This window comes from Eumetopias jubatus, unplaced genomic scaffold (assembly GCF_037043125.1).
Source record: "Eumetopias jubatus isolate StellerSeaLion01/CBP00866 unplaced genomic scaffold, mEumJub1_p1.0 scaffold_12, whole genome shotgun sequence".
Taxonomy (NCBI): Eukaryota; Metazoa; Chordata; class Mammalia; order Carnivora; family Otariidae; genus Eumetopias; species Eumetopias jubatus.
Window position 1 is genome coordinate 76304423 of NW_028274818.1, and position 12860 is coordinate 76317282.

General features: G+C 60.4%; 1 protein-coding gene across 3 annotated transcripts in view; it reads right to left on the reverse strand.

Moving 5' to 3' along the window:
* CARHSP1 (calcium regulated heat stable protein 1) overlaps window positions 1–12814 on the reverse strand; it is a 14068-nt gene extending 1254 nt beyond the window's left edge. For 2 of the 3 annotated variants that reach the window (XM_028117456.2, XM_028117454.2), the window contains exons 1-3: window positions 12736–12814; window positions 4998–5162; window positions 4156–4278 (exon numbers count right to left, since the gene is read on the reverse strand). In XM_028117456.2, coding sequence (XP_027973257.1) covers window positions 4156–4278; window positions 4998–5155 — 281 coding nt within the window. In that variant the 5' untranslated portion in view covers window positions 5156–5162; window positions 12736–12814. Of the gene's footprint in view, window positions 1–590; window positions 2419–4155; window positions 4279–4997; window positions 5163–12735 lie in introns of those variants that run through there. The other variant, XM_028117453.2, reaches the window with a different exon arrangement.
* Window positions 12815–12860: the final 46 nt, after the last annotated feature.

Consider the following 12860-nt stretch of genomic DNA (forward strand, 5'->3'; position numbering starts at 1 on the left):
AGCACTTGGACAGATCTCCTTGTTTGGGACAAAACGCCTACTTTGGCTTCTCCCTAAACAGGTCCCTCAGCCTGGTTGTAAGTGTTCCGAATACACTTTGAAAATCAGTATTGCAGTAAAAATACTCATCTCTGCACCATCAAAAATCTACCCTCCCTCGGGAGACCCTGGCTGGGCAAGACCTTCCCAGCCTGACCCAGAGCATCCCTGCCTGTCAGCCCAGCCTCCCCGCTGCACCCCTGAACACCCCGGCCCTGGGCCTTCACACCTCCCACCACCAAACTTCCCTCAGTCGGGCCTGCCCCTGCTCTTGCCGCTCACGCTCACACAGTAAAAGTTCAAGTGCATCCACGTGGCAAGTGGCATTTTGTTGTCCCGAAGCCTGACTCTACTGCTAAGCTGCCCAACACTGGAGGATGATTAAGGGAAAAGGGATGATCCCATTCTCTTATTCACCGCCCCAAAAAACCAGCCTGTGAAGCAGCATGACACGGAGCACGACTGTGTCCGCCCCGTTTGGGGGAGACGCCCTTACCTGCTGGCTCACAGGAGAAGCACCCGGCCTCCACCTTCACAAACAACACAGAGCCTCGCACAAAACACACTTTATTGAGAGAGAGGTGGTTGGTGGGAGGAAAGATGTGGATGGAATCCCTGATGCTATTCCCAGCTCCGTCACCAGCATCAAACGTCCTCCCAAAAGGAGCTCTGGAAGCGCGGCCTGTAGCTGACAAAGGCCTCCAAGGACCCGGCAGGAGGCAGGGGTGCAGGAGTCCTTCGCGCGGCCCCACAGGCCGGGAAAAAATAGACCAAATGCTTGCTTCACTGCGCTGTCTGCCAGCACGCGTGCACGCACACACGAGTCAACACACTTATTTGTGTATTTTAAAAACTCACTAGTCAGCAAAATAGTTCTAGCTTCCAACCCCTTTCAAAGGAAGCCCTCCCCAGACCGAAAGACAAACAGGTCCACAGACTGAGACACCTGATGAGGGCCTTCCTGCTCCCAGCATCCCTCCAGCCCGGCACCCGTCGGCTGCCCTCCCTCCTCTGCAACACCCCCGTCTGCCCCAAAGCTTTCAAGGGTTCACCTCCCTGCACTGACACATGGTTTCCTGACTACACATAAGCCCCATATTTCAAAACATTATTACCCAGCTATTTCTAATTTTAAATCACAACGAAAGCCAAACCAAACCACACCACCGCAAAGAAACTCCTAAGGATGTGTTTACGGCAAATATCTACAAATGTTTGAAATGTCAGCAGCGAAGCGCGCACAGGGCTGGCTCTGGCTGAGAGTCTTCGTTATTAAAAAAGGAAAGAAAAAAATCCTAAGCATTTCTTAACACCGGTTTACAAGAAAACCCCATCACCAAAGGTGCATTTTTCCTTTAACTTTTGATTTGACCAGGCCTGCCCAGAAGCAAGCTACCAACTCTCTTCTGGAGGGATCTGGACAAAGGTCTGATTTTAAACAAAGACCCTCCCTTCTCCCACCCCCACCCCCCACCTAAAGGACCAGGGATATGAAATGCCTTCTATGTGATAATCATTCACCTTGAGGGTGGAAGGAGACCGGGCTCCTAGGAGAGTATAGAGCTGAGCCCGGCATAGCTGGGGAGGCGGGCGGGGGAGACACTCAGGGCTCCCGGAGAAACTCTTTTCCCCAGATGCCCAGTAGTGACACCTCCCACTTGCAAGGCACCAGAGCCCACCCAGCTCTCCCTGCTCCCTGGCCGCCCCATGAAGCCAGTTCCCTTAGAACCAACCACAAGGAAGGGTCTGGGCCTGGAGCCATGGACACAAGGAGGGTGGCCACATGGGTAAGAATGCATCGTGGGAAACGTGCAGGAACCCGGTCAACCGCAGCGTGGACTGGGCCTAGGGACTCTTAAGTCTCCAGTCCAGGGGCACAAAGGACACTATGGGCTGGGGAAGCGCTGCCTGACCTACCCCCGGGCTGAGGTTGGACCCTTCACTCAACCACCAGCGGGCGCCCCTCCTTTTTCCATGCTTTTAATGCTTTTCAGATGGTGAGAGGCTATTGCAATGGTCAGAAGCTGTGCTGGTGGCCAAGAGCACCCCCCATGCCTGCCCCCCACACCCCTTCCTCCAGGAGATACTCGAAAGGGACCGGGCTCCCCCCTTTGAAGCCCCATCTCAAGCAGTAGACCGGCATCTCCAGTTTGGTCCTGCCTCCTCCCCCCAGAGTCTCCCGCAAGCCCAGGAGAAAGGGGTGCTTCCGGCCTCTCCTAGGAGCTGACGACGTGACCGGACCAGGTCTCGTGCTTGGTGCCTGGGGCCAGATGGGTGATGACCACCTCCACAGCCTGCAGCTTCTCGTTCTTGGGGGGGATGGAGCACATCTTATAGGTGACCTCATCGCCTTCCACGGGGACGTACTCCCCTTCCACGCTGCAGAGGTGGGGAGACAGCACTCAGTGCCCAGCACTCAGAAAGGACCGCAGCCCCTGCTGGTCAGAGGGCCACCCCTTTCACAGGAACTGCCCCTCCTGCCCTACCACCAGAGGGAGCCACCCCATTTCAGTGGCACCATGTCACCCCTCGCCTCCCCTGACACGGAGGCCAAGACCAGGCTCAGCCTGTGCAGGGGCCCATGCTGTCCATTAAACATGGGCCTGTGGACAGAAGGGCAGGGAGAGCCGGTCTGAGCCTGAGACAGAAAGACTAGGCCGGCCTGTCACTGTCAAGCATGGCACACCGAGTTTCCTGAGCTCCTGCAGCACACCAGGTCCCAGGGGCCCCCCACACCCAACTGCGTGCATCTCTGCCCTCCAACTCCCCAGACACTCAGTGAAGTTACAGGGAAGTCCCTTCTGTGCTTAAAGCTAGTTCCAGAAAGCGTCCTCTCCCTGTGACCACCCCCAGGAAGATTCCCTCACCTTCCACGGGGCACAAGCCACCATCTTGATGCCCCCCTTGAGGATACCTCCAAGAGGAACATCCCCCTCAGCTCTTGGAACTGGTTTGTCTTGACTGAAGAATCCCCTAGCAAATGGTGCCACCCTCTTGGATCTGGCCACCGGGAAGCTCAGGAATATACCTACAGTCCACTTCTGGCGTGGAAGTGGCCATCCCCATCTCTCCACCTCTCTGATTCACTCCCCACCCCCGTGTTCTCCTTAGTAACTTATTTTTCACGGTGCACTGTGAATATCCTTGTAAGCCACTACAAATCCCTTCTGGACAGAGGCAAGATGAAAATACATGTACACATCCACGTATGTGTGCATACACACATCAGATGCATTGCCTCAGCACCTTTCTGGTGTGTGCACTGTAGTGGGGCCCGTGTAAGGCCTGACGTGGAAGAACGTTGGGAGGAAGACCTCAAGAAGGGATCATTCGCCCATCCCGACAGACATTTGTGACAGCACCCTACCTATTTGCAAAAACATGGTTTTTCTCTATTGCCTGGTCTGCTGTGTGGGGTAGAACTCAGCCTGCCACAGACTGAAATAAAGATCAGGGGGTGCAGAGGCCAAAGAATGGAGCAGGGGTAAGGGGGTGCCAGATGAGATCCCCACATATCTGAAGGCGGGAGAGAAGCACAAACTCTGGCTGTCTTCCAGCCCTGAGGCCTCGGATGTGTGGGCCACGCCCTGGGCCTCCCGAGGGTTTCCACACAAGAAGGAAGGACGTCAGTGAGCAAATGGCACAGGAGAGGGTCCAGCTCCAGACTTCCTTCCTGGACCACAGGAGTCACGCAGCCCCCAGCCTCACCAAGCGGCCTCCCCCGAGCTAAGCAGGAGACCAGACCCCGGGTCCAACGCAGCTCCCACAGCTTCTGGGGGCGCCCCCCCTCCCCATCCACCAGATACACACGGGCACTCAGACCCATCCCAGGGGTTCTCAACACGCCTGCATGCTCTCTCTCTCTCGCTCTCTCCCGCGCGTGCACACACATGCACATACACGCACGCAGACTGTCATCACCTGCAGCCTCCCACACACACCACCGCCAAGTACAGTCTCACCACCCCACCCCCAGACACAGTCACACACAGGTCACAGGCAGAGTCTCACACCCTCACACACAGCGCCCACTGAAGTCACACCCTCCCCCTGCCTTCTTGGGGCCTAGGCAGCACCTGCCCCAGCCCCAAACCACCCAAACCAGCCCTGACTCACTCGGAAATGTGCAGGAAGATGTCAGGGCCGCCATCGGCCGGGGTAATGAAGCCATGGCCCTTGGATCGACAGAAACATTTGCAGACTCCTTTGTAGACGGGACCTTGAGAAGCCCGCACCGTCCTGACAGAGATTAAGAAGGTATGAGGAGGCCCCCACCAGCCCTCCAAAACAGCCATCCACTCCCCTGCGGCACACCCAGCTCATCCCAGAACCCCCCCACCCAAAAGCTGTGCCCCAGGCAGTGGCCAGGGCCACGAAGTCCAGCTGTGCAGGTTGTGCACTGCACAACTCTGGGAGCCATTCACACAGACCTCAATAAAAGTGACTCTCTGGTGACCCTGGCAAATTTTCTCAGGCCTCAGTTTCTCCATCTGGAAGGGGATTAGACTAAAAGCTCTCTGAGCATCCCTCCGAGGACTAATTATTAATAACTGCAGCAGCCTCTACCCCTTGGGCCTGAGATCTGGATCTGCCAGGCACCATGCAGGTCCTTTGCAGTTCTGTGGCCAACCTGCTACTGTCCCCATTTTGCAGTTGAGGAAGTCGAGGTCTCACAAAGGAAGAGGCTTGTGTGTGGTTAACACCCAATGATTTAAGACCCCAGTGATTTCCCATTTGTTATGACCCCCAGCCTGGGGCAGGCTCAAGGGGCCTGGGGCAGTGCCCCACAGAGTTTATAGGGTGCCTTCCCAGTCTCTCACCATTGGCCCTTACCCCAACCCGTCTCCCCCTTTGACAGACAAGGACACTGAGGCACAGAGATGGCCAGACACAATGACTCTGGCTTCTGGGCAGAAGACCTATCTCAGGAAGCTTCCCCAGGCTAACCCAAGACTCACGCTGAGAAGGTCCTTGTCCGGCGGGTGGGCAGTGGGCTGGGGACCACGTTGCCCCGAAGAGGGGACGGTGACCGATCTCGGGCCCGCTGGGTGTCCAGCAGCCCCACCGACGTCTGGTGGGTTGGGGGCTGTGGTGGCGGAGGAGGCTCAGATGACATGGCTAACCTAGGGAGAGACAGAGGGCTCTCAGGGGCTAATGCCTTGCAAGGAGGGGCCCCCCAGATGGAGCCCCCAGCCCCGTGAGAGTCTGAGAGTCTGCCATCCGAGAGTCCCAGTGCTCTCGGCTGGGGAATGCAGGCGCAAGGCTCACTCAGCGTAGAGGTCCCCTTGTCCAGAAGCATGCCCGGCTTGCCCCAGCTGGGTCAGGCGCCTCCTGGGCTCCTGCAGCAGCCGTGGGCCTCCCTCTGGCATCATCCTGCCGGGAAATGCCTGCTTGTCCCAAGACAAGGATGCCATCAGTCCCCTCTACGTCCCCAGCGCACAGCACAGATCTCGGGCCACTGAGTCAATACTCGTGAAAGGGAGGGAGAGAAGGAGCAGGAGGGAGGGAAGGAGCCAGGGAGGGAGGCAGGGCAGGGGGGCCTTACCGCCAGCCACCTAGATCACACTCCAGCTACTCAACAAACTTGACCCGCTAAGTGCCAGGCACCGTGGGGAAGGCGGAGAGGCAAAAGAGAGAACAGCACACGGTGTTCCTCCCAAGAAACTCTGGACACACAAACCAGAGAGGTGCAGACGCCAGGTTTGGATCCCCAGGGGCTTTCACCAGCCTGCACCTGGGACAGTGAGCCCAAGGGACCCAACGTCGTAGGCCACTGCAGAGGCCCTTACATATCCAGGCACTCCATGTGCACTCTGCCTGGGTCACTGGCCGCGAGGAATGCCAATTCCCCCAATTCCCCCCGGTCACCCTTAACATGCATCAGGGGGGGTCAGCCCTGGCTGGGGGCGCTGGGCAGAGCGGACTCCATAGTTGCTGCCCTGCTCTGGCACTTGTGCCAAGAGCAGGACGTGGCCACTGCCCTGAACACGTGACCACCAAGGTACCCGCTCCGACTCGGCCTTGCTTGGCTCAAGCCCAACAGGAAAGAGCAAAGCTCAGGAGCCAGAGGGCTTTGGGTAAGTCCTTCCCCCTCTCTGGGACCAATTGCCCCGTCTGCAACATGGGGCAGCTGAGTGGGCGTTCCTGGACACCTGCTCGGGCTGGTGATGGCACGGGAGGTGAAGCAGAGCCAGGCCCTGCGGCCAGGGCAGTGGAGAAGCCCGAACTCACACTTGGCCAAGGCACGCAGAGTGAGGCGGGGGGCCGGCGGCAGCCCCAACGGCTTATGGGGCTCACACAGTGTTTTCACATTTAAAATGGGGGCTGTCTTACACATAGCTCTCTCAAACAGGGGCTTCCAACTACTCTTGGAAAAAAACTCAAAGCTCTGATCACTCTGAACCCCCGTATGCCACCCTGCTTCCCTCACTGATGGGGACCCTGTGGCCCGGGGCCCTGGGCTTTCAACCTACATCACCCAGGAGTGCGCCCTCTGCCTGCAACCCAAGCCACCCAAGACCTAGGCCTGGTTCCTCCCCCGAAAGGACCAAAACTCTCCCCGTCCCCTTCCCCCACATTCTACCCACAGCCCCCCACACTCCCCTGTCTGGCCTTAGATCTGTCCTGCTAGGAAGAGAGAGGGCCGGCTAGCCTTCTCGGGGAAGTGACATAGTACCTCCTGACCCTTCTTTCAGCTGTAACCGTGGCCAGGGAGGACCGGGGAGCCCCCACCTCAGAAAGGCCCTGGCTGCTGGGCTGGGGGTCAGGGCTCCAGCATGACCCACAGCACAGGTCATAGAGTCCCAGAATGTTCCGGTGCTTGGGGTTCTGGGAAGGGGGCTGGCCCAGAGAAAGGAGCACCCTGCCCAGGCCTGCCGGGGCCGGAAAGGGGGGGGACCACCCCTGCCCCCCCGCCATCCACAGTCTCCTTGTCCTCCTCTGGAGTCAGGCACATCTGACCTCACACCACTGCCATGAAGTTGAAATCATATAATACACGCTAAGCACTCAGCATCTACCTGCACAAGTGAGGAATAACTGTCAGCTATGATTGTTGTAACTGTCACCATAAGGTCATTCCACAAACAGGTGACTGGTGCCAGGCCGTGGTCATGGCACTAGAGACACAGGGCCTGAATTTGGAGGCAGAGAATAAATAGGTAAATAAGTATATAAATAAGATCATCACAGATTCCCAAAAGGGCTGGTAAGAAATACACAAAAGGAGATAAAAAGTAAGGGGTGAGGATGCTTTTCTAATGAGGGTACACCGGGGCCCTGAACAGTAAGAGTCAACCTTGTGAAAAACAGAGAGGCTCTTCCAGGTAGAGGAAACAGCCTATGCAAAGGCCCTGAGGGTTGGCAAGGGCCCAGGTGTGGCTGAAGGCCAGCAAGGGGGCAGTGTGGCGGGCACCAGGGATGGGGAGACAAGGAGCCGCTGATGAATTATGGGGCATCATCAACATATGTCTCTTCCTTTCTTCACACCCATCTGTCCATCTGTCTGTCCCATGCCTTCTACCATGCCTACCTCCCCCTGAATTCATGAAACAGGCCCAAATTGGAGGCCCCCTTCTCTCCACCCCAGCAACCCTGATTCCCCAAATACACCGAACCCTCAGAGATGCCAATGGGAGCCCATGGCCTTGGGGGTGAGCAACCTGAGGGCAGCACAGGATCCCTCCGGGTCCCTAGGGCCCAGCACTGGGGCTGGTGGGGAGCAGGGTTCCCTTCTTAACCAGCATTAGAACCAGGAGCGTCGGCTGGCGGCCACAGGGAACTCGGTGTGCCCTCGCTAGCACAGTCCAGCAGGGGGTGGCGACAGCCAGGCTCGCCCGGCAGTGTTAGAAACTGGGGCCCAGAGGGCACCACTGGCTGGAGTGGGGGGCGCAGGGAGACCCCAGAGCCTTCACCACTGCTCTGCCCACCTCTCTCAGCCCATCTGAGCTGACAGAGCAGCTGGGGCAGCTGGAGCAGGCCTGGCCACGGGCCAGCCCACCCCCAGGGCCGGGCACAAAAAGAGGAGTGAATAGCCTCTGTGTGGGGGAGGCCGGGGTCAGGGTCCAGCTGCAAGGAAAACAGCTGGGGGAGGGGGCAGCCAGTCACCCAGGAGCCAACCCTGCAGCTGCTGCTGACCCCCACTCTGGCACAGATGGGGAGAGGGGTACAGAGGGCCAGCCACACGCCCCAGCAGAGTCCGGGGCTCGGGCGGAGGCGGGACCCACCCTCTGTGACCAGCCCCCTCCACCACCAGCCCACAAGCCCCTCAACTCCCCACAACTCCCCACGGCCGGGAGCAGTTTGCAAGCAGGTGCTTGAAGCCCAGACCTGGGATGGGCTTCTGACGGGCAGCAAAGTGGCCCAAATGTCCCCAGCCAGGGCGTGTCACAGGGTGCTGTGTGCAAGTGCTTGTGTACATGCCTGTGCACACGTATACGTGTGTCCGTATACGTGCGTGGGCTTGTCACTGCCTGTGTGTGCACACCAGGGGACCAGGTGGGGCCGCGTCTGTCCCCCAAGCGCACTGGAGGCTTGCACTGGCACCCGAGGCCCTTGATGAAGACTACATCCTTTCCAACAGTTACCAGGCCACCCACTATGCACAGGAAATGGACACAGGGCCGCAAATTCCTGTCGTCAGGAGCATAGGCTCGGGGACTGGAGACCCACCACCACAGGGACAGGAACGTGTCCTGCAGCTAGGCACTTCACCCATCTCCACTCGTTCATCCCCATTTAGCTGATGGGAAAACTGAGGTACTAAGTGTCAAGTAGCTTGCCTTGGGCCCCCCGGCTAGGAAGTAAACTGGGGAAATGTTCTGGAGAAAAAGCAAGCAGGGCAGGGGAGGGGCGCAGGGGTGAGGGGATGCATTTTCAAAGCAGGTGGTCTGAGGAGGTGGGTGAGCAGGGGGCCATGCGCCCCTCCCACCCCAGGTTCTCAACAGTGCCCAGAGCCAGGGGAGGGGGACCCAAGGTCTAGAGGTAAGGGAGCCAGGAAGTCACTCCCACCCTGGCTGCCCGCAGGGAGGGGTGTGTCAGCAGAGCCTTCATCCCCGGAAAGGGTGGAGAAGGGGGCCTCAACCCAAAATAGCCTGGGAATTTTCCACATGCCCTGCGTGTCCTCCTATTAGGTTCTCAGAGTCCAGCCAGGCACCAGGCTCTGGCCTTCCCAACCCCTCCCCCCTCAGCCCACCCACCTATCTGGGGACTCCAGACAACCCTGCAGACCTCCTGTGAACCCCCACCTCCTGCCCTCCTGCCCTGAGAAGCCAACCACTGTATCAAGGATGAATCAGTCTTAAGCCAAAGAGCCAGGTGCTTACTACAAGGGAGGGGAGCTTTGGCAGTGTTTTCTCAGTCATTTACACTTTAGTGAGAGGGAGTTTGCAGTTTATTTCCCAAGACTCCATTGTTGGTAGCTTTCACACCTCTCCCTGAGGGCGGGAAGATGCGGGGCGAAGGGGGGGCTGGGGGGGCTAGGGGAACAAGAACTGGGTTCGATCACGTTGGGTGCTTCTTTCTCAGTGTGGTTCTTGGCAAAGCCAGGCCACTCCAAGCCTAGGCTGAAAACTGGGGGTCTTGAGCCTTGCGTGGGTTTCTGGCTGGGGGAAGCCAGAGCTGGGCATCGTGCATGGGCACTTCCCAGCTGCAGGGCCAGACCGCTGCGGGCATGTGGGGATGGCTCCGAACCAGCCCACACAAGAGGAGGGGGGCCGGGCACTAGAGAACTAGCCACGGTCGGGGAAAGGGGACGAGAGTGAGGCTGTGCTTTGATTCGCCCGATGCCCACTGCCCACCACCCACCGACTTCCGTGTCAGGCTCGCCACTGGGCATTCACATCCACGAACTAGATTCATCCCCACGGTGGCACAGCCGGGGAGGTGCTTTTCTCATCCTCATTTTACAGGTGGGAAACTAAGGCCCAGAGGGTCGCACACTTTAGGGTCTCCACGAGTCTGTGGGGTGGTGATAAAATGCAGACTCTGATTCTGAAGGGTGGGAAGGGGATTTGGCGGGTCTAAGGTGCTCCCGGGGAGGGAGGTGCTGCGGGGGCGTGGAACAGAGCAGCACCAGAGTGCGGCGGCTTGACGACCTGCCCACCTTCACAGCCAGTGGGTAGGCAGGTGTCAAGCCCGTGTGAGAGGTTGGAAGGGAAACCGGGGGGCGGACTCTGGGTGAGTCACAGTTACTCTAGGGCGCCCAGGTTCCTCCTCTGTAAACTGAGGCTGAGACTCGGTGACCCCCTCCCCACCTCCAGGCCAGCTGGGCCCCCACCTGGCAGAACGGAGGGCTGGCGGTGGAGGGGTGGTCCACCGGACAGAGGGGTCCCAGGAAGCGAGAGAGGCCCCAGGAGGAGACCCTAAGTGGGCCTCAGCCACCTCCCACTCCATTGTTCGGGACAGAGCCGAGGGCCGCGGGGAGGGAGAGGATAGAGGGGAGGCCGGGGAGGGGCGGAGGCCAGGGGAGAGGCGCGCAGTGGAGCTGGGGGCGGCGGGCTGCAGCGGGCCAGCCACGGCCGGAAGCCAGCAGGGCCGGCCGCAGAAACACAAACAAGGCGGGAGGGTGCCACCCGCGGCCAGACCCCCGGCCGGGAAGTGCCCTCCCGCCGCCCCTCGGCGCCCCAGAGTGCTGGGAAGAGGCCAGAAACCCGAGGACCGGCGGCCCGGGAACCCGATGCGGCGCCTCCAGCGTGGCCGCCTGAACCCCGCCCCGGAGCACCCCGACGGCCTCGCCGGGACCAGCCGCGCCCGGCGGAGAAGGTCCACCAGCGCCGCGCCCCACCCCCCAGGGACCCTGCGCCCCCCGCCGCCCCAGCTCGTAATCAGAAGCCGACTCTGCACTCCATCACCCCCGGGGTCAGGCATTCCCATATTGCATCCTTGCCTCCAGCACCCCCTCCCCTCTCCGCGAGGGGCTTGGGGGAGCTGACCGGAGTTTTAGGCCTGACTGTGCTCTCCACTCCCCCTGTGACCCCTGGCAAGCGTCCTCACCGCTCCACGCCTGTTTCCTCATTTGTCAAACGGGACAGTAATGCAGCATCCCAGGCCCCCGGACGCGGTGCAGACGGTGCCAGCTACAATGGGCTCAGCCAACAATACTTGAGCCGCTAATGGTGGAACTGTCAGGCATGGGGCGATCTAGAATAATCCCTCCCATTGCTGTCCCTGCTGATGAGACACAAACCAAAAGCCCTGACTTGGCCACCCCGCGGGACAAAGAAAAGACGTTCCCCTCCCAGGGGAACCCACTCTCCACGTCCACCCAGGGCCCCAGGGCCCCGCTGGGTCTGGCTCAGCTCCATGCCATAGGGCCCTGTTCCTGTCCTGGAGGTGCTCCCGCGCCACCTGGGGGTGTGGGGGCCGGAGGACCGGCAGCCCAGCACTGAGAACCCGCCGTCACCAAGTCCCCCCGGGGAGCAGGAGCGCAAAAGTAGCTGGAGAGGGCCCTGGCCGAAGAGGGGAAGCTGCCTTGAGTCTTAAAAGGGTCACTTCTGGCGGGGGGGCGGTCATTCCTGGCAGAGGGACCTGCAGCGCCAAAGGCGTGGGGGGTGGGGGGTGGGAGGCGGCAGCGGAGGCTGGAGAAGGTCGCTTTGGAAGGTAACAGAAAGCCCTGTGGACAAGTTTGGGACTTAAGACAATAGGGACATCAGCGGGACGATTTTAAGGCGGGGGTTGATGTGAACCGGTTGTTTTTACAAGTTCCTTCTGGCTTCGAAGAGGCGAGAGGATTGGAGGGGCCAGACTGGAGGCGGAGACAGAAATATCAAAGAAGCAAGTAGAATATCTGACAGTACCTAATGCTTCTCCCGGGACTGGGTTAGCCTCCTCCTTTTATTCTCTCACACCCCGTTATGAGAGAAGTTATATCACTAGTCTACAAACTGGGGAAACTGAGGCGGGAGGCCTCCTCTTACGCAGTGAAGGCACCTCCACCAACGGGAACGGAGGCCCTGCCTGGAACCGGCTGATCCCCGCTCCCCCCACCCATACACACATCCACTCCAACCCCAGATAAGATGTGGGGGCCGGGGGCTTTCTTTTTAAAAAATCAAAAAACAACGCTGCATTTCCGGCCTGCAAACGGGCTGCCGGCGGGGCCCTCGGGGAGGGAGTCGGCGGGCGCGGGTGAAGTTTTTCTGCTCCGCCCAGAGGCCCCCCATCCGGGCGCAAACACCCGGCGAGCGCCCGGCGGCTCCTCCTCCCCCAGATGCGGCCAATCGTGCGGCGCCAGGACGGCTCCCTCCGCCCCAACCCCCCCAGCAACCGGGGTCCCACCGCTCGCGCCGCCCCACCGGGCTGGGGGGTCGGCGCCCCCACCCCGCGCGGCGCCCCCCGCTCCGTCCCTCGAGTCCCCCACTCGCGGTCCAGCCCACGGGTGAAAGCGAGGGGAGGCTGTCCCTGCACGCCGCAAGCGCTGCCCGACGTCCGCCCCAAATCCCTCCCGCTGCTGCCACACCCGCCCCCTTCCCGGGGATGAGTAACCTGCTCTCCCCAAACAGGCCGCGGCGGCCCGGGCATTTCCTCGGGGCCTAGAGACCCAGCCCGGAGCCCCCTGCCGGCGGCCAGGAAGACCCTGCAAGAGGGGGCTGGATGCGGGCGGCGGCCGCAAGGAGGCCGAGGTCCGGTCCGAGCTCCCGCCGCCCCGGAGAGGACACCCCGCCACACCCCTCGGGGGGACCCGGAGAAGCTCCCTACCTGCGATCCGCTCCGTTCCGCCAGCTGCTCGGCTGCAACTGCGAGCGCCCGGGAGCTGGGGAGGGGGCGTGGCCCGCGGGGGCGGGCCGGTCGAGGCCCCGCCCCCACGCGCTCCCAGCCAATGG